General features: G+C 41.7%; 1 protein-coding gene across 1 annotated transcript; it reads left to right on the top strand.

The window, feature by feature from the left end:
- The first annotated feature begins 1,053 nt into the window (after positions 1 to 1,053).
- Positions 1,054 to 14,221, top strand: LOC103059211 (keratin, type II cytoskeletal cochleal-like). The gene is made up of 9 exons (XM_025173696.2): positions 1,054 to 1,584; positions 4,944 to 5,155; positions 5,840 to 5,900; positions 6,408 to 6,503; positions 7,159 to 7,323; positions 7,744 to 7,869; positions 9,358 to 9,578; positions 13,535 to 13,563; positions 13,683 to 14,221. The coding sequence occupies exons 1-9, from the start codon at positions 1,054 to 1,056 to the stop codon at positions 14,219 to 14,221; spliced, it is 1,980 nt and encodes a 659-aa protein (XP_025029464.2).
- Positions 14,222 to 25,038: the final 10,817 nt, after the last annotated feature.

Raw genomic sequence — 25,038 nt, 5'->3', positions numbered from 1 at the left:
TGGACTGCAGCCCCCCCATTAAAAAAAAGTCTAAATAAAATAAAAACAGATGGGACATGCAGCCTGATGGGCATCAAGGGAGGGGCTCCAATCTGACAGATTCAGATATACTCAAGAAACTTCATTCTACTGTATAAAACGTATCCAGAATATACAACAGCCTCTTCAGACAAGTGATTGCCCTCTGGCAAAATGAAGCTGCCGTCTCTCTTAAGTTTAAACTTGGTGCCATTTCCTCCTTCCTTCCCAGGGCTTAATGGAAGCCCTACGTTGCACTTCTGACATTTGAAAATTCAGCTCTGATTATCAGCAGATTTGGGATTCCTACCCTGGGTAATATCTTAATATCTATGGGTGCCAGTTTGGGGATCTAGGGTTGACCGACTCTCCCCTTGAGAAGTTTGACTAATATTATTTTATGGAGGGGGGGCTTGCTTTAAGGTTTTTAGTCGGATGAGTAACTCTGACTTTGCTTTGATTTTTTGCTTTGAGTCAGATTTCTGTGGCAGAACACATTCCACCTCTCCTCGCTCCTGTCTTGATGCAAGACAGCAAATAAAAACATCCAAACCATTGTTCCTTATCAAGAATGGCGCATTCCATCCAGATAATTAAAAATGAAAAGAGATGAAGCTGCAAGTGAAACTGCCCTGCGAATAAACCACTTGAAATATTTTGGTGGATGATAATTATACATTGAGGAAGCAGATTAATTAAAGCCAGACATAAGACAGGGAGAGAGAAGCTTGCAAGCCAAGCATTTATTTTAATTCCACGCTATTTCCCGTATGAGAATGATTTTTGCTCGGGAGCATAGGTTGCACTAAAGAAACCTTTTCTAGCTGCTAGGCAAACCAAACCCAGATTGTTTCATGTAATTTTTCTGCACCCCATGCACCTCTTGAGCCATATAAAAGAGAGAGGCCCTGGATTGTGAACCAAAGGGATTCTCTCGCCTTCGCTCTCTTGCTTCTCCCTCATTCCACTGCTTCACTAATATAGTTTGCTCAACTCTTTTTAAAACCCCCAAACCCAAAAACACCAACCCTGACCATGAATATATCTGTTGGGACGCGATGCTTAGGTGGATCAAGGCGATTTTCTTCTGCTTCTATGGTGGGGGGCCGGAGCGCTGCTCCTACATGCCAGCCGTTTGGAAGACCATGTGGGGCTGGTGGTTTTTCTAGCATGAGCCTGAATTACTCTGGTGGTGGAAGCCAAAAAGTAGCTTACAGTCATGGCTTTGGAGGACAGGTCTACAGGGGTGTTGGTGGGCAAGGCATAGGAATGGGCGGCCAAGCCATGGGGATGGCTGGGCAAGCGATGGGGATGGGAGCTTATGGTTACGGTGGAGGGTTTGGTGGAGGCTACGGGGGGGCTGAGTGCCCAGGTGGGTTTGGAGCGTATGGTAGAATGGGCAGCGTGAGTGGCAACAGAAGCGAAGGGATCCGGGGGGTGTCTATTGACGAGCGCCTCTTGAAGCCACTTTCTCTTGGAGTTGACCCCGAGGAGCAGAGAGCCCGGACGCACGAGAAAGAAGAGATGAAAACCTTGAACAACCAGTTTGCTTGCTTCATCGATAAGGTAGGAATTTGCCCATCCTTCTCTTTTTTTAGTTGAGCCACTCTCAATTTTAAATATGTAAGAATAATTTGGGAGGATCAATCTGTCCCCTTTTCTTCCTCTCTTGTTACCTGGCTCCCTAATTCTAACTGCCTAATCCTAACTAAAAGCATCTAACAGTGCATCCTTTCTTGCCATTTAAAATCCCATGCTGGGAACTAATTCTAGGAAATCTTTCCGGAATGATGATGTTTCATGAACATGGACTCACATGCATGTTTGTGTGTGTCAAGGGAGATGAGGAGATTGTTCAGATTCAGGTTGTCTCAGTAAATTTGATAAGAACCCTAAGACAGAGATTCGTGTTACATCTCCACCATGCAGGAGGGTGGGGAGAAGTCTTTTTCTAAGGGACAGCATTTGAACCAGGGATTTTATGGCTGAGATTTCCTTCATTGAACAGCAATAGCTTCTGGTCCTTCCTTGCTGCTTTGCTCTTAGTATTTTTATACACACACACACACACACACACACACACACACTGTGTAGATAGATAGATAGATAGATAGATAGATAGATAGATAGATAGATAGATAGATAGATAGATAGATATCATTATATATAATGTAATGTAATGTAATATATACTATATAATAATAGAAAGAATAGTATTCTATTCCTCTTATTTTATAGTACATCATAGGTCAATCAAAACTACTTGACTTTTCTAACCTTAACCCTAGCCTTATTTCAGCTTCAATTAACATTATGATTAAAACTTGTTTTTACAAGTAGTAGCATTATTTAACATATTTGATGAACTGAAACTCCTATTTTTTAAAATGAGATGAAATTATAACAGGGAAGAGACAAAGGGCATTATCATGGTGGTGATTGCCTTGGGCTAGGCAAACAGGTGGAGAAGACATTCATAAATGTGATTGTTTTGATCAGTTATTACTTGGATCTGTATAGATCCCTTTACTGAGAATAAGACATCTGAATAGGAAGCAGTGATTGAAATCTTGATTCACTGCAACTATACTCACATGTCATACTTTGAAAAAAATTCCCAGAAATTGCTGTCTTTACATTTCCACTGAGAGAACCAGTCAGAACTGCAATTCCTTTTAGTTTTTCTTTGTGGCTCTCTGCTCTCTGCCGTGCTTTGTAGGTTTATGCTCGGAGGCTCTATGCTTTGTTAATTCATCAGCAGCAGGGCTGTAAATTTGTACTATCCATTCTGCACATCAATTAAGTCACTAGAAAAGCTTCTTTGTACATGGTTTCGGCTGGCGCTCAACCATCTCAGATCTATGTCTAAGCTGCATGAAGCTATTGCTGTAAGAGCCATTTTTGTCCATGGCAGGTAGTCTGAATGACAGAAATGTGAACTATGCCCTTTTGATTTCAAATGGTAGACAACGGTATAATATTTATTTAAAACTACTTCACACATAAGGCTCCTGAAGTGTCAGGAGTGAATTATCGACTGACTGATTCTCAAAGCGGTATGCAAGAAAGTAAAAAGAATACTTCAAATGGATAATTCAGGAATGCAAAAACTATGTTAATTAAAAGCAGTATGGCAAACATGATGGTAATTAAATGTTTAAATATTTTGTCAAACACTCAAGAGAGAGTGAAAAATAATTAAGTTAAAGTCAACCCATGACAAATCAAGTACATTAAGCACCAAACTCTCACAAAAGGAAGGCCTGGGCAAAGATTGACCCCAAACACACCACAGTTGGGCCCTCCTGCACAAGGCAGCAACCCAGAAAAGGCCCACTTTGGGGTAGTGTAATCAACAGGTGTGCAACAGCAAGGCCTCCTCTGAGAACCATTGTGTTTGCACAATCAAGACAAAAGTTGACTACAGCCCTTACATATCAGACAGATATGGCTGTATACAAGATGGAGCGATTTGGGAAATATTTAAAACATTGGCCTGTGTCACCTCCAGCCTTCAAGAAGAAGAACTTCAGTCCATCAGATTATTTTGTATAATTCTGCATTCTCCATTCTGGCTCCCTCTAAGCATCTTGGGCCTAGAATTCTTAGGGTTCCCAAGAACATGGGTCAATAGTCCTGTAGCTAGAAAGTCTGAGGAGCTGCAATCCCAGCACATCTCCAAGGGATCACGTTGAGCATGGCTGGTGGAATGTATAGAATGTTTCAGAATTACTCAGAGGCTCAACTGATTGAAGCAAATCATAGATACTGCGGATTGATAGATCAATGGGGGAGTTTTGAGAAAGGATCCATTCCCCCCGCACTGATTTTTTTTTCCAAGCCAAGCTAAGCCAAGCAACTGCTAGTCCTAATTAGCTCCCTTCTCAAATGGTCCCCATCAGTCCCACCAATGCACCTCCCTTTCCATCTGCTCACCTGTCATGCAATAACAGCAGCAGCCAGCAAAGCAAGCAGGTGAAAAGAGTTGTTCTTTGTTTGACAGACTGCTGGTACTCCAGGGCACAGAGCTTGGGGAACTGGTGAGCAAAACAGTTTGCCAAGCATTGTTATAATTGCAGAGAGCAACAAGTAGGTGTGGTTCTTTCCTGAATATAGTGTAGCAAATTTAGGCTATTGTTGCACATGTGAAATAGCCTTCAGCTTAAAATAAGCAGACAAAAGACTAAAATTGTGTTTGATTCATACCAATTTCAAATCGTTTCTCAGGGAGGATGCAGAATCTAGGCCACACATGATTTGTGCTTTTTCATTAGGCTATCAGATACCAAGTAAGGTGGAACTGCTGTATCTTTAATAGTAATGTAGAAGCAAGTGACACACCCTGAAACCCCCTTGTCTATCTCACTATTAAAGTTTTTTTTTTTTTGATCTGCGCTCAGTCGTTACTGACTCTGCAGTGACTGCTTGGACGAGTCCCTGCAGTTTTCAAGGCAAGGTGTTTCGGAAGTGGTTTGCCATGGCCTCCTTCCTAGAGCAGAGCCCAGCTGGCGAGCGCAGGAGGCGGGGTTTCTGTTGCTTCGCACCCTTTTCGGGCGAGCGCGGTTTTTCACGCTTACCGGCAACTGCTCCCGACTCCTTTTTGCAAGGCGCCGCCAGCATTTTTCCTCCCACCGGAGTGAGAGTCCCCATTTATCTACTCACGTGAGTTTTCGACCTGTTGGGTTGACAGGAACTGGGGAGGAAACAGGAGCTCACCCTGTTTAACGCGAAGGCTGGACTCGAACCGCTGAAGCGTCGACCATTTCTGGCCGGCAACTTTCAGCGTCATTAAGCTGCTGCGCCACCGCATCCCCTATTAAAGATGTAGAAGTCCCTTAATACTTTTGCATCAGGCCACTCTCCTCTAATCCATTGTAAGAAATTGGTTTTTTTGGAAGACTTACTGGAGAGATTGTTTCTTTCAGGTTCGATCCCTGGAGCAGCAGAACAAGGTTCTGGCTACTAAGTGGGAACTCTTGAATCAGTGTGTTCAGCCTACCAGGAAGAACCTTGAAGGCTACTATGAGAATTTCACTGCCTCGCTTAAGAAACAACTGGAATGTCTCCTAAGCGAGAGAGAAAAACTGGAACATGAACAGAAGAACATGCAGGAACTAGTTGAGGAATACAGGTCTAGGTGAGTAAACACATTTGGGAGATTGAAGTTTGGCAATATACTGAAATCCCCTCCCCAGACAAGAAGGATGGAATCTGATCAACTGCATTTCAAGATAAGGTCTATTGGGATCTAGGCAATATCTAAATATTTATCCTATCTTCCATTCTCCAAATGTGTTGGGATTGCAATTTCCAGAATTCCAGCCAGTGAGGCTGAGAATTTTGGGAGCTGAAATCCCAGTGCAATTCAGGGATGCCAGATTGAAGAAGGCTGATCTAAGTTGTACTGACATTACCACTGAGTTAATGATAGCTACAGGCTAGTAATTATAGAACAAGAGACGTTCTTGGTGGTTGCAGTTTATGGAATGTCTTGCTTATCCGGAAATCATCAGCTTTTTAAAAAGCTGTGAGGATCTCTTTATTTATCAGCTTTCCAATGAATGTCTAAGGTTTTGCCTGAGTTTCAAATGGGTGGTTCACTATTTGGAAGGATACATTAACTTCTGTGGTGTTTTGCTTATGTTGGGTATATGTAAGCCACCTGGATGAGGCTGTTGCCCTTGAAGGCAACCTAGAGGTCTTTTAACTAAATGAATGAAAGGGGTGGCAGAATTACCTAATGAAAGCATGCCAGTGAGACATGTCTTTGATTTAAATTCTTCTGATATTAAGAGCCAACCTTCCTTTCTCTCTAACGCAGATATGAGGAAGAGGTTAATAGGCGCACAACAGCAGAGAATGAATTTGTGGTGCTCAAAAAGGTAATTTTTAAAAATAACCACAAAATACACGATCAAACTTTTGAATCATACGTGGAGATTCTTCATCCAGCTAGACTTCCGTAGATATGTTAATGATGGCAATAGGTCCGTGTGCACAAAGGAAAGGCTTAAAAAGCCTGGATGTCTGGGATGTCCGATATCTATTCTTAACCCTGCCCCAAGTTTATATTCTGTACCTGCTCCATCTGGATGCTTGGATGGATCTAGAAGACTTTTCAGTAAATGCTGCAATGTAGGAATATCGACTAACAATCAGCTCCATGGCACTCGCTTTCAAGTATGAATAAAAATTGTATATGATCCGCCTTTGTCTCAATTCCAGATGATATTCAAGGAATAAGAATTTTTTTAAAAAAACGTTCTGCTTATTATATTATCATAATGGATATGCAAACTTCCCCCTCCCCATATAAAGACTATATTATTTTGTACGAAACTTCCTTTTTAAAAAACACAATTTCTTATATGGTTTTCTTCTCTGCAAAGGATGTTGATTGTGTCTTCCTCACTAAAGAAGAGCTGGAATCTAAAGTCGATGTTTTAGCACAGGAGCTGGAAGTTCTGAGATGTATCTTTGCAGAGGTGGGTATCTAGTTCTTATGAAACCTGTTGGGAACACATCCATGGAGAGAAACAACCACAATTTACTTTAAGATCCTACTTCATACAATTGTGGGTGTGTGGTCCCACCCACCGCTGCTCTAATAGCCTTGCTCAATATGCAATATTTTTATTGGAACTCTCTTGTAGGGCCCTAACGTAATACCAACATAATTGTTAAGCAGTAGAGGGCAATAATGTAGGAGTGTGCAAGAAGCAGGGGAAATGTTTTGTTTCAAGCTTGGAACAAACCATAGATTCTGGAGGTTCTAGAACTATTTCGGATCAGAATGGAACCCAGAATGCATTGGCTGTTCCAGGTTTCAACCAAAACAAAATCCAGACAATGTCCCAGCATGGCATATCCCACTGTCCTGTTCACCCACCTCATCTTCTCAGTCCCTTCCCTCCCTCCCTCCAACCTCCAATGTACTTGGCTTATTTCCCATTCCTCCACCCCCACCCTAAGCTACTTCTGTCTGGACCAAAAAAAATTCATTGTGCACAGAACAAAGCAGTCCCTTATTTGTTCTATGTTTGGACCCAAACAGCAGGAACCTGCATGTGTTGCATACGTAATGTTTTACACATCCCTACAAGGATGTGGGATCTTATTTTGGAATCATATGCTCTGCAGGAGTTAACTCAGCTGGACAGCCAAATCTGTGACACTTCTGTAATTCTGAAAATGGACAACACACGTGATCTGGATATGAACCTCATCCTTAAGAATGTAGAAGCCTGGTATCAGAATATTGCTCACACCAGCAAACAAGAAGCTGAAGCCTTTTACCACAATAAGGTGAGTATTGGTATGATAGCCAGAACTCATCCACAGGGACCTTGCTTGAAGATCAGCAGATCAAGACGCAACAATTATGCTCTTTGTTTCAGTAAACTCACCCATGGGCTCCTGGGTTGGAGGGGTGGGGAGCAAACCTTGGCAAGGACTATCAGACGAGATGCCTAGACAAAGCCGACCACTAGGAAAAGTGACCTGATGCCCCCACCCCCAAGTCTTATTGTCTTTTTTGGATCTCCATGTCCTGCTTATGCCTGCTGATCACTGATATTAAAATAGACAGTTATATCCCATGTCTGGTGTGCTCTATACCAAAAAGCATAGCAAATGATAAAGGATTTCTTTTTAATGCTGATCCATCATCAGCTGCTCAAATGATAGTAAGAGGGATGCTGATTTCTTCTGTTTTTCATTTATTAGATTGCAGAGATTCAGAATAACCGAGGCAAATTCAACGAAGAACTGAAAAGCAACCAGCATGAGATTTCAGAGCTCAACAGAGTGGTCCAGAGGCTGCAAACGGATACTGATAATGCAAAGAAGCAGGTAGGGTAGTCAATCTCATTTTGTTGCTTCATCTTGAATGATCTTGTTTTCCTACAATATCAGGAAGAAAGGTTTTTTGGAATCTCAAGATCTTACTGATCCTTTCAAGGAGGCTCACTAAAGCCACTGTGGTTTTCTTTGAAGATTCCCACCAGCTGTACTTCTGGAATGCCCATTATATTATAATGTGTTCTTTCAGAGGCATTTTGGAAATACTATAATAGAAAACTTTAGGGGAGCTGCGTGCCCTGGAGCTCTTGCTCTCCTCCCCAAGAAACAAGTAGAAAAATGCCCCCCCAACACAAATGCACCCTTGTTTTCTAAGGAGGAGAATATTTGAAGAATAGGTGGGTTTACCATAAAAACAAATAAGAAAGGAATGTCTCCCTTGAGTTGTGCTTGACTTCTGGAACTATTTGCCCCAGATTCTTCTGAGATCTTGTTTTCAACTTCCTGGCCTAGCCCTGGGATTTTCTGGTAATCATCCAAATCTTAACCTGGTCTGAATCTGAGTAGCTTTTGCAGATCAGCCAAGGTCAATGGAATGCTGCCACCTGCTGTGGCTAGAAACAAATAGAAGGTGTCAAAGGCTGGCATATATTAAACCATACCTGGCAACGTTAGAATATGTAACCTCTCTAGTACCACGGCAAAGAAGCCGTTCAATAGTTAAACGCCACTACATATTAGCTATTTACGTTTATTTCAGTTTATACTTCAAAAGAAGTATAAAGTTCAGAAATCAAATGTTAATGGGAGTAATTTCAGGTGATTAAATTCTCTGTAATGCAAACAATCAGATAACATAATCTATAAAGATTTGGGAATATTTGATACAGAATGGAAGCAAATTGAGAAAAAGACCTCTGAAGAACAACTCCCAGGCTAGGAAAGAAGAATGCCAGTTTAGGCATAAGTATTACAACTTCACTGTTATACTTCTGCTCAAGGACACACAAGTGGGATTAAAGCAGTAAAACTTATTGCAAGAAAACAAAGAGGCTGATCCTGCACGTGGACTCTACATCTTAGTTCCTTCCTTCCTTGCCATCACTTGCCCTAACCATCAGATCTTCATGCCATTCATTTTCATGTGCCAAGCTGTCCAGTGCATTGTATAAGGAGTTGCTGGACAGCAGATTGGATGGTGGTCGCGATGGAAGCAGGGTGGGTGGGAAGAATGTACAGTGTTGTGACATCAGGGCACAGGTATCATAGAGCGGGTATCATGGTGGATCCTCACATGCTTTATGTGTAGTTTCACTTATCTCTCAGAGTCCGAGTAACTTCCCTCCTTGTCTCATGGGTCTTCTCTATCTGCTTTTGATTCCATCAGCCTCCCTGACAAATTTTAGTAGCGGAAAGGAAAGACAATGGTTCCTTAGCTAAGTCTTCAACACTGTAGGCAGATTCCATATGTCTCTGTTTTCACACTGTCTTGAACAGCTGACCCAGCAAATCCTTAAGCTTTCCTCCTCCTGATCCTAGGTTGCCAGTCTGCAGTCAGCTATTTGTGACTCTGAGCAACGTGGTGACATTGCCCTAAAAGATGCCCGGAATAAGCATGTTGAGCTGCAGACAGCCTACCAGCAGTCTAAAGATAAACTGGCCTGCCTGCTCCGTGATTACCAGGAGCTGCTAAACACCAAGCTGGCTCTAGATATTGAAATTGCTACCTATAAGGCATTGCTGGAAGGAGAGGAGAGCAGGTGAGGTGCACTTCTAAATATATATTTAGAAAAATATAAAAATATACAGTACATTCATAATACCCAGCTATCATAAAGCAGGGCTAACAATCCATGGTTTTTTAGATATAGCTGGGTTCCTATTCATCCCAATCAATATGGCCAGTAGTCAAGAATAATTGGAAGGTTCAACCCCCAGACACCTAGATTGTTACAAGTTATACATGCCTGACATAAAAGATGGGAAACTGGCATTTAGAATGCTGGACTAAAAAGGAGGGCATCAAACTGATGAAATGCTATATTCATGGAAGGAAAGATACCCAATGGATCACTGAGGTTGTGATTGGGTGCTTTGGTTATCTGGGTGATGCTGGAGATAACAGTTCTAAAATAAAGAATAGACTACTAGATAAGAAACATCCTTATATATCCACCTTGAGAATATAAATCAGCTTTTCCTGGGAGACCTCTATGGTTATCTTTCCAGAAGCAGCAGGAAGATATGATTTCCTGAAAGATACTATTCTTTGCAACATTTGGGGACTATATTGTACTTTATATGGAAACTAGATGTGCACTCCAAGAATTCACTGGTCTACTAGATGGCAGTAAAGAGTTCTGTAGATGTTTGAAAGCTGGGAAGACTGATTCACCTCATTCAGCTTCTCACAAGCCTGATGATGATGATGATGATGATGATGATGATGATGATGATGATGATGATTTATACAACAATGTGAAATCACAGCTGCCAGTTCTTTAGCTGGTGTTGACCTTCATTTGCTTTGAGTTCTTCCCAAGAACTGAGGACATCATAATGTACTGGCGTAGTATATATGTGCATCCAAGCAGTGTGGCATTTTGTAATTGATGGATGGAAATCTTGTCAATGCACAGATTTTCTAAGTGCCATCCAAGGTTTTTTGGTATGGCACCAGTGTGCCAATAACCACTGGGACCGCCACGGCCAGTTTATGCCATAATCTTTCAACTTTGGTTTTCAGATTTTTTTTTAATATGAATTTATTAAAGCTTTTAAACAAGAAGATAAAAACTAACACAAAGTAATATAAAGAAGAAGAAGAAAGAAAGAATTCAAAGAAAAAGCAAAGAGTTCAAGGAAAAAAAAGAAGTTAAAAAAAATAGAAAAGAAAGAAACAAAGATATAAAGAAGTGGCTTCCGATATTGTTCACAGCAGTTATAAGTACAAATATATTTTAACCTCTCTCTCTAACAGTACGTCATATTACTCTTCTTTCTATAATATATCCTATCTAATCATCAAAACCATAAATCACAAGTTCATTTTTTTCATTCTTGTGCAAAAAGTCCATAAGAGGCTTCCAGTCACCAGTAAATGTAGATAGTGTCTTTTCTCTAATCAAAAAAGTCAACTTATCCATTTCAGCAAAATTTATCAACTTCACCAACCATTCCTCCACAGTGGGTAGTGTCGAATCTTTCCATCTCTGTGCATATAGTAATCTCACCGCAGTAATCATATATTGAAATTATCTTCCATGGCTTTTTTTCTGCTTGTCCATTAATCCTAAAAGGAGAAGTTCTAGCTTCATTTCAAGATTAATCTTTAAAATTTTCTGTATCAAAGTATGTATTTGAATTCAAAGATTTTTAGCTTTTTTACATGTCCACCAAGCATGATAAAATGTACCTTCATGCTGTTCACATTTCTGACATACAATTGAAGTACCTTTATACATTCTCGATAATTTCTGTGGCGTCATGTACTAACAATACATCATTTTATAAAAATTCTCTTTGAGATCATAACACAATGTAAATTTCAACCCTTTTAACCACATATTTTCCCATTAATCCATCTATATATTACTGTATAACCAAAATTCTTAGCCCACTTTATCATACATTCTTTAACCTGTTCTTCCTCTATTTCAAATTTCAACAAAAGTTTGTACATTTTAGCAATTACATGTTCATCAACAGTACACAACTGTATTTCAAATTCTGACTTACTTTGCTCCATACCATAAGTCTTTTTATCCATTTTAAATCTTTCAGGTAACTGTAAATGGGAAAACCATTCACAACTGTATCCTTCAGCTATTAGTTGTTCTCTGATTTGATCTTAAATTCCCGTTGATAGTTTTCCCATAAGTCCTGGCACATCAACCATTTACCTTTTCTGCCATTTCTCTTCCTGAGCTTCTTGAGCTGAGATCATCTTCTTCGCTTCTTGAGCTGAGATCCATAAAGGTATTTTTGGGCACAACCTGGGTTTACATCTATTCCATGTTCTCAACATGGCACATCTAATGAAATGTTTTTTAAGTCCACATTAATTTTAACTTTATCATACCATAAATACCCATTCCATCCAAACCTCAGGTCATGACTTTCTAACTCTAAAAGTCTCTTGTTTCTCAGCAACATCCATTCTGTCATCCAGACCAAACAACAAGCAGCGAAATACAATTTCAAGTGTTCCCATGAAGGTCTGGTCTATTAGTCTAGTTAATTTTATTATTTTCAAAGGTACTTTCATCAGAAAAAAAATTTCTATTTTTGAAAATCACTGTCCTCTTTGTCCATTTGAAACTTTCTTATATCACAATCTCATTAAGCTTTTTGCTTTTAAATTAAAATCCTTTAAGATAGTGGGTTTTTTCCTCTCTGTCTTCTTTATTTCAAAAAGAAGGCACTCACTGAAAGCTTTTGATCTTCACTACTGTTTGGAATATCTCTTTTAGGTTGTAAAGCAATTAAATTGTAAAGTGATTAAGATGGTGAGGCTTTTGCCAGTCCAATATCCATAAAGGCTGCACAGCAATTTAGGGCATGCTGTAAATCCTCGGCTCCAAAGCCACTCAACCCACGATCGACCACAAGAAACTGAATTCCTGCACTTTTCTCATGAGGAGCAGCTCTTCCAGAGCACAAAGGGTTGATCCCCTGATTTCTCCTTCCTCTGGAGAAATTTCTGTCACACTGAACTGTCTCCTAGCTGGAAATTCTACTGCTGTTCTGTCCCTGCTTGCAGAGTCACTCGCAGAGATGCCTAACCAACCATAACACCTCACCTGGAAGCCAATTTTGGTTTTCAAATCTTGATACTTTATGATCTTCTCCAATTCTTTGTCTTCTATTCTACTATCCCCTGGTATTGCCACATGAATTATCCACACTTTCTCCTTTTCAACCAGAGTTAAATCTGGTGTGTTATCCACCAAAACTTCATCAGTTTGTATTATTATTATTATTATTATCATCATCATCATCATCATCATCATCATCATCATTTTACATAATGCTAAATATTTGTGCATGTTTCTGCATAAGATAGGAGGTGGAATCTATGCACATAGAATAGACTCTTCTCTATAACTTCTCAGTTTCCTCCAAATGTTTTAGACTACAACTCCCTAAATTCTCTGCCAGAGGGACCAAACCTTTATTTGTTGAGAGTTTGGGAATCTGTAGACTCTTCGTTCTAGAAGTAATCAGGCTGGAGAAGACTGATCAAGGGATGGTCTCTCAACACAAGGATGGTGGAACAAGTAGGATGTATGGCTACTGGAAACAGCCCACCTCTCCCATTTTGTTCATTTCTCAACTGTGTGGATGAAATCCTCACATGTTGCACTTGGGGTCTTCTGCCCCCTCCCCCTTTCTGAGCATTTGTTAAAATAGCACACCACCAGGTCTGAGTTACCAAAATCTAGACTACCATGAGGTGGCAGCCGAGTCAGTTTTCAATAGGGCTTTGCTTCCATTTAATGGCCATCTGGATTTCTGCAGCCCAGATATGCTAGCCCTAACCCAAAACATCATATTTAAATAGTGGTACTGCCCATTATGGCAGTGAATATAGTGCTGTCTGTAGACAAAGAACGCAAAATGATTCTTTTTGAAATATTGAGTCTTCGTATTGAGTATGGTCTGCATAACCATCCTGCACTTCTGGTTCTACATTTCACTTTTCTCATCTTAACAGGATTTACACAGGGAACCCTGTCAGTGTTGGTGAGTACATTGAACACCCCCCTCCCCCACTTAAACACGAGTAACCAAATATTGTGTGTTTGATATTTTCCAACCTGCCATGAAAGTAACAGGACCTGTCTTGTTTGCCACCTTTGCAGCAATGGTTAGTGGTGGCTACCCAGCGGGTGAGTGTGCACCTGGAATGGGAGTCGGAATGGCCTATGGTGCTTCTGCAGGACGAGGCGTGGAACACAATCTTGGGACCTTCAATGGCGTGGGAGAAGCAGTTACGGGGAGTGCAGCGTGTGTCCACACGATGGGCCCCAGGACTGCAGGAGGCTCAGTAGGCAGGGCAGCTGGAATCAGTCATGGGATGTCTCATGGGGCTGGGTTGGGAACCGGAGGAGGGATTAGTTCCAAAAGTGTCACCACCAAGCATGTCATGACCTCTGGAGGTGGCAGACATAACTCAGGTGTTTCTGCAGATGGAAACTGCACAAATGGTCACCATGGTGGATTATACCATGCTGTCGGAGCTGCATGTGCTTCTGGAGGGTCTGGCATGGGAGGGCATAGTTCTGGGGGTGGAGGCATCACCGGAGCTGTGTTTGGGGCTTCCCGTAGTGAGAGCAGCTCTGGGCTTAGAAACGTCCAAGTCACATCCGTCAGTTCTTCAGTCAGAAAATATGTCTACTAAATCCCAATGGCTGGGAAGAAGGAACCTCACCTGGAGACAGCTGCCCAACTTATTAAATTCATGGCTAGGAACAGCCATACTCTAGACTAAGACCATATTGAGGGTTTGGGGTGTGCCAGGAGCCACGCTCAGGAAGTGGGCATGGCCACGTCAAAGGTGTAGGTGGGGCTGGCTCATACCAGACTCAGAATCAATCAACTCAAAGTGAAAATTGAGAACCCCTCCATTTCTGCCATTCCTTTCCTCCCCAAGAACCAGCCCTGACTAGTTGCTCCATTTTAGAGACCAGCTGAATGGCTGAAAAGAGGTGAAAAACAATGAATGGGCTCTGGGGGCCATGCAGAGGCATCTGGGGGCTTCACACAGCCTACGCATTGCCCACCACGTGGGAAAGAAATAGCAGGATCTTATATTTATTTGAGGTAGCCTATGGTAGATTGCTTCAGCTAGCGTTCTGTGGCTGGAGGTTTCTGTCTTTAAGACTCTTCAAGCAGCCTCCAACCATATATGCTCCTTTTTCCCTTTTCTGCACTGGGGATGTTTTATTTTTATTTTTTTGCATCAGGCCCCCATGCTTTCGAATTCAGGATTTTGATCTTGTTTTTGTTTGTCCTTGGGGCCTAGCAAAGCATTTCAGAAAGGGAAGCAACACATTAACTGTTCAGGATGGGATTGCAAACAACATTTCTCTTTCCCCTCCTCTCTGTCTGTCAAGAATGAGATTTACTGTATACTCATTTTAGCCCTGATCCTTTTTGTTGACTTCTTTGCACCCATATTCACACTGGAATACCTCCTGCGAGATGTTTTTTTCTGTTACAGCTAGGCTTGCAGTTAGACTGGGGAAGGGGATCACATTCATATTCCCAAATTGTTAAAAGCCCTCTTTAAAAATTAACATTCTGAGTTCAGAATGGAACTTATGGAATCTTGGGATGAGGAGAGAGCTTCTGTACTGAGATGTTACTGGTAAGAGCTGAGTTTCTGTCAAAACAGATAAGTAGAAATTCAAATTCAACTAACACGTTAGGAAGTTTCTTCATCGTAGTGTGAAGTTCTGTTGCATCTTTTTAATTAAGTGAGCTTTGCCATAGTTCAATGCATGCATTACTACTCTGTTTAAGGATTAGTTGCAAAGGGCTGGTATCTTCAATAGCTACATTGTTGCCTATATTTTGCTCCTCATTAAGCACTCCAAGCTTCCTTCTATATTTTCAATAAACTGCATGCATGCACTTGGCTTCTGCCTCACTTATGTGTTTTTTTTTGCTTCCTTCTGCTCTACATTTTTCTCTGTGAGTTGTAAGTAAACATATATATATATACTGGCAGAGCTCCCCCCATCAAGAAGACAGAGAGGCAAAATTCATTTACTTTGCATTAGAATTCAAACTTACCTTGTAACTCATTTCCAGAGCTTAACACAAAACAAAAATGAACTTTTCAGATCTGCGTTTCTCTCAAGTTTGCAATGTGCTTCCACCAGTACAAAAGTGTATTAAACTCTCCATAAACATGCATACTAATGCATTCAAGAATATTGTTTGCAAACAGAATGCATGAAAGCAATATATTTGGAGAAATTCATACAAGCCTACACATTTTATTGCAGATTTTGCTTAAGAAAAGTTCTCACATTTGAATGGGAATAGGATGGTCAACATACTTTGGGTTGTACTGAACATCAACCATGCACACGAGAAAAGGACATTTGAATGTAGTCATACTGAGCTTCTCCACTGAAGATCACGAATACTTCCAAATACCCCCTTGTGTGAAGGAGCTCTACACTTGAAGTTACACAGCTCCATAATGTACATTGTGAGAATGCGCAGGAGTTCATCTGAATTCCTTCTCCCCATAGATTGATCCACATTGACTTTCCCTTCACTTCTATATCCAAAGAACAATGCCATGTCTCACTGAGGAACAAAACTAGGTGTCATTTGGACCTCATCCAACTTTTGATCTCAAGGATCTCATGTAGACCTTACTTTTGTAGTTCTGTACATTTCTGGTAGAAATCAAAAGCTGTGACAATATCCCTGTTGTTCATCTCACTGATGGGATGGAGGTTCCCTTCTCCCTCCACTTCCCCAAGAAAAATTGTGTGATCCACCAAAATGGAATCAATCAAGACACAGCTAGACATGCAATTGATAGCACCTGCTAGTGCCTGTCCTGGAATATTTCTAAGTTCAGAAGCTCTATGCAAAAGTACATCAAATGGGAATGTTGTGTCTAAAAAGCCATACCATACAGAACAATATGTATAAAAATGAGTATATGTGGCATATATATAGTCTTTAGGGAACATGCAGAAGTTAGGAGAAAATATGATAGTTTCAGGAGTTCTGCAGCAAAACTGATGAAACACAAATTCTTGAATGGAGGAGTAATGATAGGAACAGAATTTAGATGGAGTTTCACATTTCTATACAAACAGAACCTCACCAAGTCAACGATCAAGGACACAAAACTTGCCGTCATAGCCATCTGTTCCTAAACTGAATAATGCCAAAATGTCAATGTGCGTGTCATGATGTTACAACTCAGGCTCTGTCCTTACATTCTTGCACTCTGATGTTGCCTGCTGATGCATGGGGTGGAGTTTGTGATATGACAGTATGATGTACATTTTGTCATTCTCCCACCCCACCATGGACACCTCTGCCTGCTATGGAGACGAGGAACAGATAAAGAATCCTCAGTAAGGAAACCAAGGGAATAAATACAGGACTTTCGTTTTGCTAGTTAAGATTTCCAGCAGAAGTGCATTAAAAAGGAAAAAGAATTAGTAGGAAAGTGAACTGGTTCAGATGTTAACTTGAATATGCGAGCATTTGTAAGCATGTTGAGGATAAGCAAACATGCTGAGCTCTCCAGTATGCCAATACATTCTAACCAGTATTCACTCATATACCTTCTATGCAGCAGCCTTTTTATCTGCAGATACACTGATTATCTTGGGAATATTCCATTTTCTGGCACACACATTCTTAACTGAGAGCACCGGCAGATCATTTAGGCCAGTGTTTCTCAACCTTTGCAACTTGAAGGTATATGGACTTCAACTCCCAGAATTCCCCAGCCAGCATGGCTGTCTGGGGAATTCTGGGAGTTGAAGTCCACTCATCTTCAAGCTGCCGAGGTTGAAAAACATTGATTTAGGCACTCTTGTGACATGTTGCTTTGCAAGTAATTTTTTTAAAGCTTAGATTCAGAGAATGTGCTTCTGCCATTTTTGTAGATAGGGTAAAAGAAAGCAGGCATTCAATGCAGACCACTAAAACTTGAGGACAAAGCATGGTTTTTCTACCATAAGAAGTTCTACCACTTTGTTACTGCTGATTTTCAGCAATTTCAGATTGCGGGAATGATATGAATGAATGCTTTTGTCCAAGAAGTGTGTTTAGTAAGTCAGTATCATATTTCTTGACAAGAACGCTCCTACTGCATACAAGTCCTCAGCTGTTCTGATATCAGGTTGATGGCTGCAGGCATAACACGTAGGAAGTACGGAGAAGGAAGCTGATAAAGTTCCCGCATATCACCTTTGGCGGGTTGTTAACGGTAGGTCCATTATAGTCCTTTCAAAATAATCTAGTTTGCCATTACTATCTTTAGTTTCTTTGATTTACCAGCCTCCTTAGGTAAGGAGTAGTATTTGCATACTCTGAAAAGAATCCAAGATATTATGGGAGTAGATGTGAAGCAAAAGAGTTTCATGTATTGATCAATTCTATAAAGGGCAAAAGAATGTAACTTCATTATTAAACAAGTGACAATTGTATTTGGCTGATAAGCAAATGGGGGGGGGCGGGGAGGAATCCTCTTGGACTCACAACTCCTGCTCAGGACGCAGGTGGCAGTTGTGTCCAGGAAGGCCTTTGCACAATTTCAACTGGGACATCAATTATATTCATTCCTAGACTGGGAGGCTCTGCTCATGGTCATGCATGCTTTAATCACCTTCCAGTTGGATTACTGCAATGCACTCTACGTGGGCTGTTGTTGAAGATGACGCAAAAGGAATGGTGGGTCCAGAATGCAGTGGCGTGGGTCATCACGGGCAACCTGAATACATTCATGTAGCACTACTACTTCATGAGCTGCAATGGCTTCCGATAGACTTCTGGGTGCAATTCAAAGTATTAGTTATCATTTATAAAGTCATACATGGCCCAGGACTGAGTTATTTGTGGGACCGCCTGTCACTGGCTATAGAGTCTCATACTCTGTTCCCGCTTGGGCATGTTCCAGGTCCCTTCTCTGCACCAATGTCACCTGGCTGGATTGATGAAGCATGCTTTTTTGGTGGCAGCCCCCACCCACTGGAATGATCTCCCCGTTCCCAAGATTCAAATGGCTGTGACCCTGCTAGACTTTTGTAGGGCGTTAAAAACCAGGTATTCAAGCTGGGGTGTTAGAAGTGCTTGTCTTGGTAGATGGCATAAAGTGATTTAACAGCAGGATTGCCCATTTGTTTTTTTTTTGTTTTTGTTGTTGACGATTGTTTTTAATATCTTGTTATGCTGCCCAGATTCTCTCGTATAAACTGATTAAATAAATAAAATAGATAGGGTTACTGGTCAAGCCATGCTGGGCGGGGCTTTCCGTTGGGTACACAGGGGGTAAAAACATCATGATATCATCACCCCATTTCATCATTTTGGTGTCCTTGTGCCTCTCTGTGGACACCTCTGATAGAAGATCTACCTAATGCAGAACACAGGAATTAAACCCAAATATATGTCACCTTCCAAAGTTTAAATGATAGGCCTTTTCCTCACACCTTTTCAAGTCCATGCCCTTTGGGGCAGTTTTTTCCCAAGCCTTGAGATGGGGACCCCACTTTGGTATTGTTTAGAGGAGCTGTGAAAACCTAGCTCTTCACCAAGACCTCTTGCTTCATCTTTCATTTTTATCTGGTATTGATTTTATTGTAATTTCTTTGCTTGATTCTTGTCAGCGGCCCAGAGACATTGAGAGTCAGGTGGCATACAAGTTTAATAAAGTTTAAGAAATTATTGTCATCAAATTCATATCTTCCTGGGGTCCCGCAGCTACTGTGTGAGTCCCAGAGGAGATGTAGCTTCATTAAGGAGCCACTGACAGGTGCGGGGTGTCTGCTCACATCCCCTCCGGAGCACTTTCTCTTTTTCTTCAGATCTGAAGTGCTGCACAGCCCCACTCAGAAGATCATTCTTCACTAGCCCTGCTGAACCTGGGCCTGCTTGTAATTACCCCATGAAATTACAGATGTTATTAATCACAAGGAACACGAACAAAAATAATCCAGGTGGAGAAGAGACATAAATTTCATTCTGGCTTTAAATTACAGTTCAAAATAATAGTAAAAGAGATGATTTTACTGAATGCATTTTCTTTGAAGCATACAAGGAGCCAAAACAAAGGGAGTAGACTTGCAGCTAGAAAGGTGGAAGCGTGAAGTTCTTTGTAGTTCAAGGCAGGTGATTTTCCATAGCTAATGGCATGCTATTTGGACAGATAATGGCGGCTGAATTCATTGTATCAGGTGGAATGGGGTTTCCAAGCTTTTTTCAGAAGTTGAGCCACCTGCTTTCATTACTGTATTCTGAAAAACAAGAAAGGCAAGGCAGAGTAAAACTCTCAGACTTGACAATCCAAGTTCATCAGAGAAGTCAATCCCCAATGGCCAATTTCTATCAATGATTTCTTTAAAGACAGATAGATAGGGAGGAAAGGAGAGAAAGAGTTAGGATACATGGAACCATTTACAGCTTATCAAAGCTACAAAGTCAACACTGTTAAGAATACATCGAGCCATAGAGTTCAAGATGCCTTCATACCAAATATTAGTCCTGGGAAGAGAGATGGTTTGTCAAAATATATCTAAGGAGGAACTGGCATATGATGCTGATGAATAGAAGGATACATTAGCAATAGGCTTGTAGATCTGGAGTGCAAACAACTGCAAGAGGGCAGCAAACAATCCAGTGAAAATCTGAATTTTCATTAGCGGATCTGGTAGCACAGTATTATAAAAGACATTGAGAAAAAAAAATTCCAAGTGCAATATTTGAGGATTTAATTAACACAATTAAGAATTATATGAAGTGGGAAAGTGGGGCTGTTGCCAGGACCCTAACGTCCTATTTAACAAACTGTCCATATATTGGAAGAACACCTGTATACCAGCCATATGTTGGGGGAGCATCTATAGACCAGCTGTCCATGTGTTGAAAGAACATCTCTTGATCAGTCTTCTCCAGACCTGATGCCTTCCAGAAGGATTGGACTACAACTCCCCAAATTCTCAAGAAATAAAGGTGTTAGACTTGCTAAGAATTTAGGAGGTTATAGTCTGAAACATTTAGAGGACACTGATAAGTTATGGAGAAGAATTTGTTTTATGTGCATAGATTCTACCTCCTACCTTATGTAGAAATCTGCACAAATATTCAGCATTGGGGGGACACCTTTAAGCTTCAAGCAGCTGAATGAGGTCAATCTTCCAGTTTTCAAATATTTACAGAATTCATAGAATGTGAGTTGCCATCTAGTGGTCAGTTGGCTCTATTCTGGCTCTCTTCAGGATAATCTTTCTACTATCCCTGCATTACCACAGAAACCAGGCCTGAGGTTACAAGTGAACAACAGTTGCGTTTGTTTGCCACAACAGCTCCCTGAGTGAGAGTACCTCAGGTTTGCTGATCTATTCAGGGCTTTCATCATCATTATCCAGGTCAGCAATAAAATGAGCTCTAATTAAAAGTTGGCAGATACCCATGGGCACACAACGTCAGAGCCTTCCATTTCTTGCCCTCCTAGTCTTAATTGTCAGGTAGCTTTTTGTTGCTTTATAAACACCTGCCCGTTTCCACTAGCAGTATTTATCTGGGAGAAAAAGGTTATTGTATGTCATGCGTTAAACCTGGACTTCCTGTGGGCTTCAGTTGAGATCCAGTTTAAGGCCGAGTTTTCTGGATGCAGGAAGAGAAGTCCTCTCTAATCAAGTGTGCTGATATCACTACAGGCCACTATATGTCTGCATAAAGTCCATAGCAGAACACAAGCGCAACATTAGCTACCAGCCAGAGTTCCTGAGCAAATGGTATTTCAAATATCTCCTCCTCTGACACTGGAGGAACTGCATAGCCAGGGGTGTTATCCAAATTAGGCAACCACCAGTCTTGATGGCAACAACTGGTTCTGCCCTGGCTCCTTGTCCTGTGATTGACCCCCATTTTCAATTAACACCTGGAAGAGAGGCTGCTTAGACAAGCTAGCTCTTCCTATTTACTCTTCCAAGTTGTGAGATAATGAACTTTATGCTCTAACCCCAATTAGATAATTATTTCCCTCTTTTGTGTTAGCTAGGCACCTGATATCTACTAGATACATAATCCTCATTAATATGTAACCTTCCTTGACTGATGCCTAAACTAAGCCTCTCTGGGGTGGAGGGAGAGAGAGAGATTGCAAGGCTATAAAACTTGCTCAACGAAACTTTTGTGACTTTATGAGTCAAATTCTGGAGACCGTCCCTGCCACTTGGGTTCCCTGTGGCAATTAGGGAAGGACCTCTGGTGCTGTAAGTAATTAATGAGGACAATTTAAATATACAGGATGCTGTTTGTTTTAGTCCTGGCACCTCCTTTAATGTCCTCCTGATTCAATAACCGCCTTACGAATTCTAAATTAGCCAGCAACACAACAATTTCAGAAAACACTTCTCCTCTTTCAAGATGGCTGGCCTGATGGACTTCTTGGATCTTGCCTGGCAGGGAAATGGACTGGCCTTGTCAGTAGAGACCTTGACTGTAGAGGAGGCATCCAGCACAGGTTCAGGCAGCAAAAGCATGGAGGCCAATAGCTCACTAACATTGCTGGACAGCATGAGTTCTCCTCTCCACCTGCCCTTGCTGAACCCCTGCCTCTTCTCAAAGGAAGAAGCAAACAAACAGCTTGCAAGAGGCAGACCAAACCAGCTAGAAAGTACACTTGTGTTAAGCCTTCATCACTAATAGCCATCAGTAGCCCTAATCTTCATGGATACATCTAATCTTCTTTTTAATAAAAAAACAAGTCCAAGTGGGCCATTCATGGACTATTCCTCTATTCATAGAAGACCCTGAGGGAGTCCCTGCACAAATACATCCTTGCACGGTTCGGCGGAGACCTTGGTTGCAACTTGGAATGAGCATGTGACTGGGGCCTTGGATCAGATCACACTTGTGAGCACTCTCTCTGTTTGTGGATCCTGTAACGCTCCCTGGTTTATGGGAGCACTGCGGGAGATGAAATTAGGTAAGAGATGCCTAGAACATCTCTGGAGGAAGACAAAGGATGAAGCTGACCTGGCATAGGTTAGGACTTACCTTTTGGTGGCAAAGGAAGCAAAGCACATGCATGTCTCTGCTGTTCTCACATCTGCAGATAGCCAGCCAGTTGCCCTCTTTTGGGTGACCAGGGCCCTCCTGGGAAAGGAGAGTCTGGATGAGCCCTTGCAGGGCCACTGTGAGGATTATTCTAGGTACCTGTCAGACAAGGTTGTTTGGCTTTGCTTTGAGACAGACTCCAGTTGGGCAGATCCTGTGGAAGGGAATAAGGCATATCCTAGCTTGGTTATGTGGGAGGAGTTCAAGTCAGTCAACACTAAGGAAATAGAGCAAGTCCTTGCTGCAGTGAGCTCTGCCACCTGCAGTCTGGACTCCCACCTCTCCTGGTTGGTCATGGCCTCCTGGGAGGTTTCATCCAGTTGGGTCCAAGTGGTGATTTATGCCTCCTTGTGGGAGGAGGTGGTTCTGCCTGCCTTGAAGGTGGTGCTCCTCCTTCTTCAAGAGATCATCCTAGGACCTGACAGTTTTGGATAACTCCTGTCCAGTCTTCAACGTTCCCTTTTCAGGGAAGGTTGTTGAGAGGGTGTGGGGTTCCCAGCTGCAGAGAGGTCTGGATGAAGGGATTATCTAGACCCTTTTCAGTCTGGAGTCAGGCCAGACTATAATTCAGAGATGGCATTGGTTGCACTTGTGGATCAACTCTAGAGGGCTTGGGATGGGAGTGATGTGTCGTTACTGGCCTTCCTGGATCTTTTAGCAATTTTGACTGTTACAGGCAGGTCTTGATTAGTGCAGTTAATGAATCCCATGAAATGGTTGCATTATTCAAATTCGCTATTCAAGTGACATTTCTAGGGAAAATATGGTAATTGGTTCCAGCTCGATGGAAATAGGTTATGAAAAATTTTAAAAATAAAATTTTATATGTATATTAATAAAACATTACAGTAAAGGATAAAAAGAATACACTTTTAATTTAAATTTATGGTTAACGAAGTCATAGAGTAGTTATAGAAAGCAAAATACACACAAAAAAATTCTACCATAGATTCAAGTATTTCAACATCTCGTCCTATTTTAGCATTGCTAGGACCACGTTCATGTCATTCAATTACATCAGATTTTTGCTCTAATGTAATAATAACCCTCTTCTTTTTTGAGCTTGTACTGTTTTTCTCCGATGGAATCTTCATTTTTTCCATTTTGCACACACGAAGAGAAGCAGTGTCTAAAACCCCAGCCACAACTGGGCATGCACTAGCCTCAATTGCGCACATACTAGCCTCACATTAACTGAATTTTGGGTCACATTAAACGTGACCTAGTATTAATTTATAATTCACATTAAATAGAACATCATTTCAACTCACACTAATTGCGACCTACCTGTAGATCATTCTGGACTAGTTCCAGGAATTGGGGGGGGGTACTCTTTTATGGTGGTTCTCCTCCTTCCTCTGTGGCCAGTACCAGTTGATGTTGGTAGGGGCAGAGAGGTCCAGCCCTAGGCTATTTTTATGTCAGGTGCTGCAGGACTTGGGTCTCTCAACTCTCCTATTTAATATCTACATGAAACTGCTGGGTGAGATCATTTGACATCATGGGGTGTGGAATCATCAGTATACAGATAATAGTTATGCTTCTCCACCCCATGCTGGGCAGACAATGCTATTCAAGTGCTTACCTGGTGCCTGGAGGTTGTGAAGGCTTGGATGGGGAGAAACTGGCTGCAGCCCAACCCTAGGAAGACTGAGTAGGTGAGGGTCTTTGGCCCCAGAAGTCTGGAGAGATGACATCTTTGACTATGGAGGGGTAGCACTTCCCCAAACAGAGTTGGAGTGCAGTTTGGGGGTTCTCCTGGACTCACAGCTCCTGCTGAAGGAGCAGTTTGCAGCCATGGCCAGGGAAGCCTTTGACCAAATTTATTTTTTGCATCAACTGAGCCCCTTCCTAGCCTGAGAGGACTTGTTCACAGTAACTCACACCTTAGTCACCGCCTGTTTGGGTCACCGCAGTGTGCTGTACATGGGGCTGCCCTTGAGCGCCACCCAGAAGCTACAACTGATCCACAATGCAGTGATGTAAGCAGTGATGGGCACCCTACAGTTTGCCCAGGTTACACAATTGTTGTGACGGAATGGAAATATGAAGGCCAGGCTCAGGAATATAAGCATTTTCTTAGCTCACCAGAGGAGCGTGGGAGATACAAGAGGATGAGACTGGCACCTCCCTGAGGAATTCACACTGTTGTGGCTGGCTGGCTTGGGAGCTGGAGTTTCAGTCTGGGAAGATTCTTGCTAGAGGTTGTAGCTAATAAACAAAGCTGAACTGAATTTGCATTGTCTCTTGGAGTTCCTTGGGCTAGGCCTGAAAACTATTGTGTGAGCTGCACTCACTCCCGGCAGGATTCCAGGTGCAGTACAAGGTGCTGGATATCACCTTTAAAACCCTACATGGCTACAGGACCAGGTTATTTGCAGGACTGCCTCT

Source organism: Python bivittatus, unplaced genomic scaffold (genome assembly GCF_059951505.1).
Source record: "Python bivittatus isolate LINGU-HERP-01145 unplaced genomic scaffold, Pbiv_v1 ctg000220_np1212, whole genome shotgun sequence".
NCBI lineage: Eukaryota > Metazoa > Chordata > Lepidosauria > Squamata > Pythonidae > Python > Python bivittatus.
Note: the sequence above shows the minus strand (reverse complement) of the source record. Positions and strands in the feature narration are given on the sequence as shown.

Bases quoted from the DNA above. Each gene is read 5' to 3' on its own strand.
- LOC103059211 (XM_025173696.2), top strand. From the start codon at position 1,054: ATGAATATATCTGTTGGGACGCGATGCTTAGGTGGATCAAGGCGATTT. The intron at 6,504-7,158 runs GTGGGTATCTAG...TATGCTCTGCAG, and splicing joins TGAGATGTATCTTTGCAGAG to GAGTTAACTCAGCTGGACAG. The intron at 13,564-13,682 runs GTGAGTACATTG...CCACCTTTGCAG, and splicing joins AGGGAACCCTGTCAGTGTTG to CAATGGTTAGTGGTGGCTAC.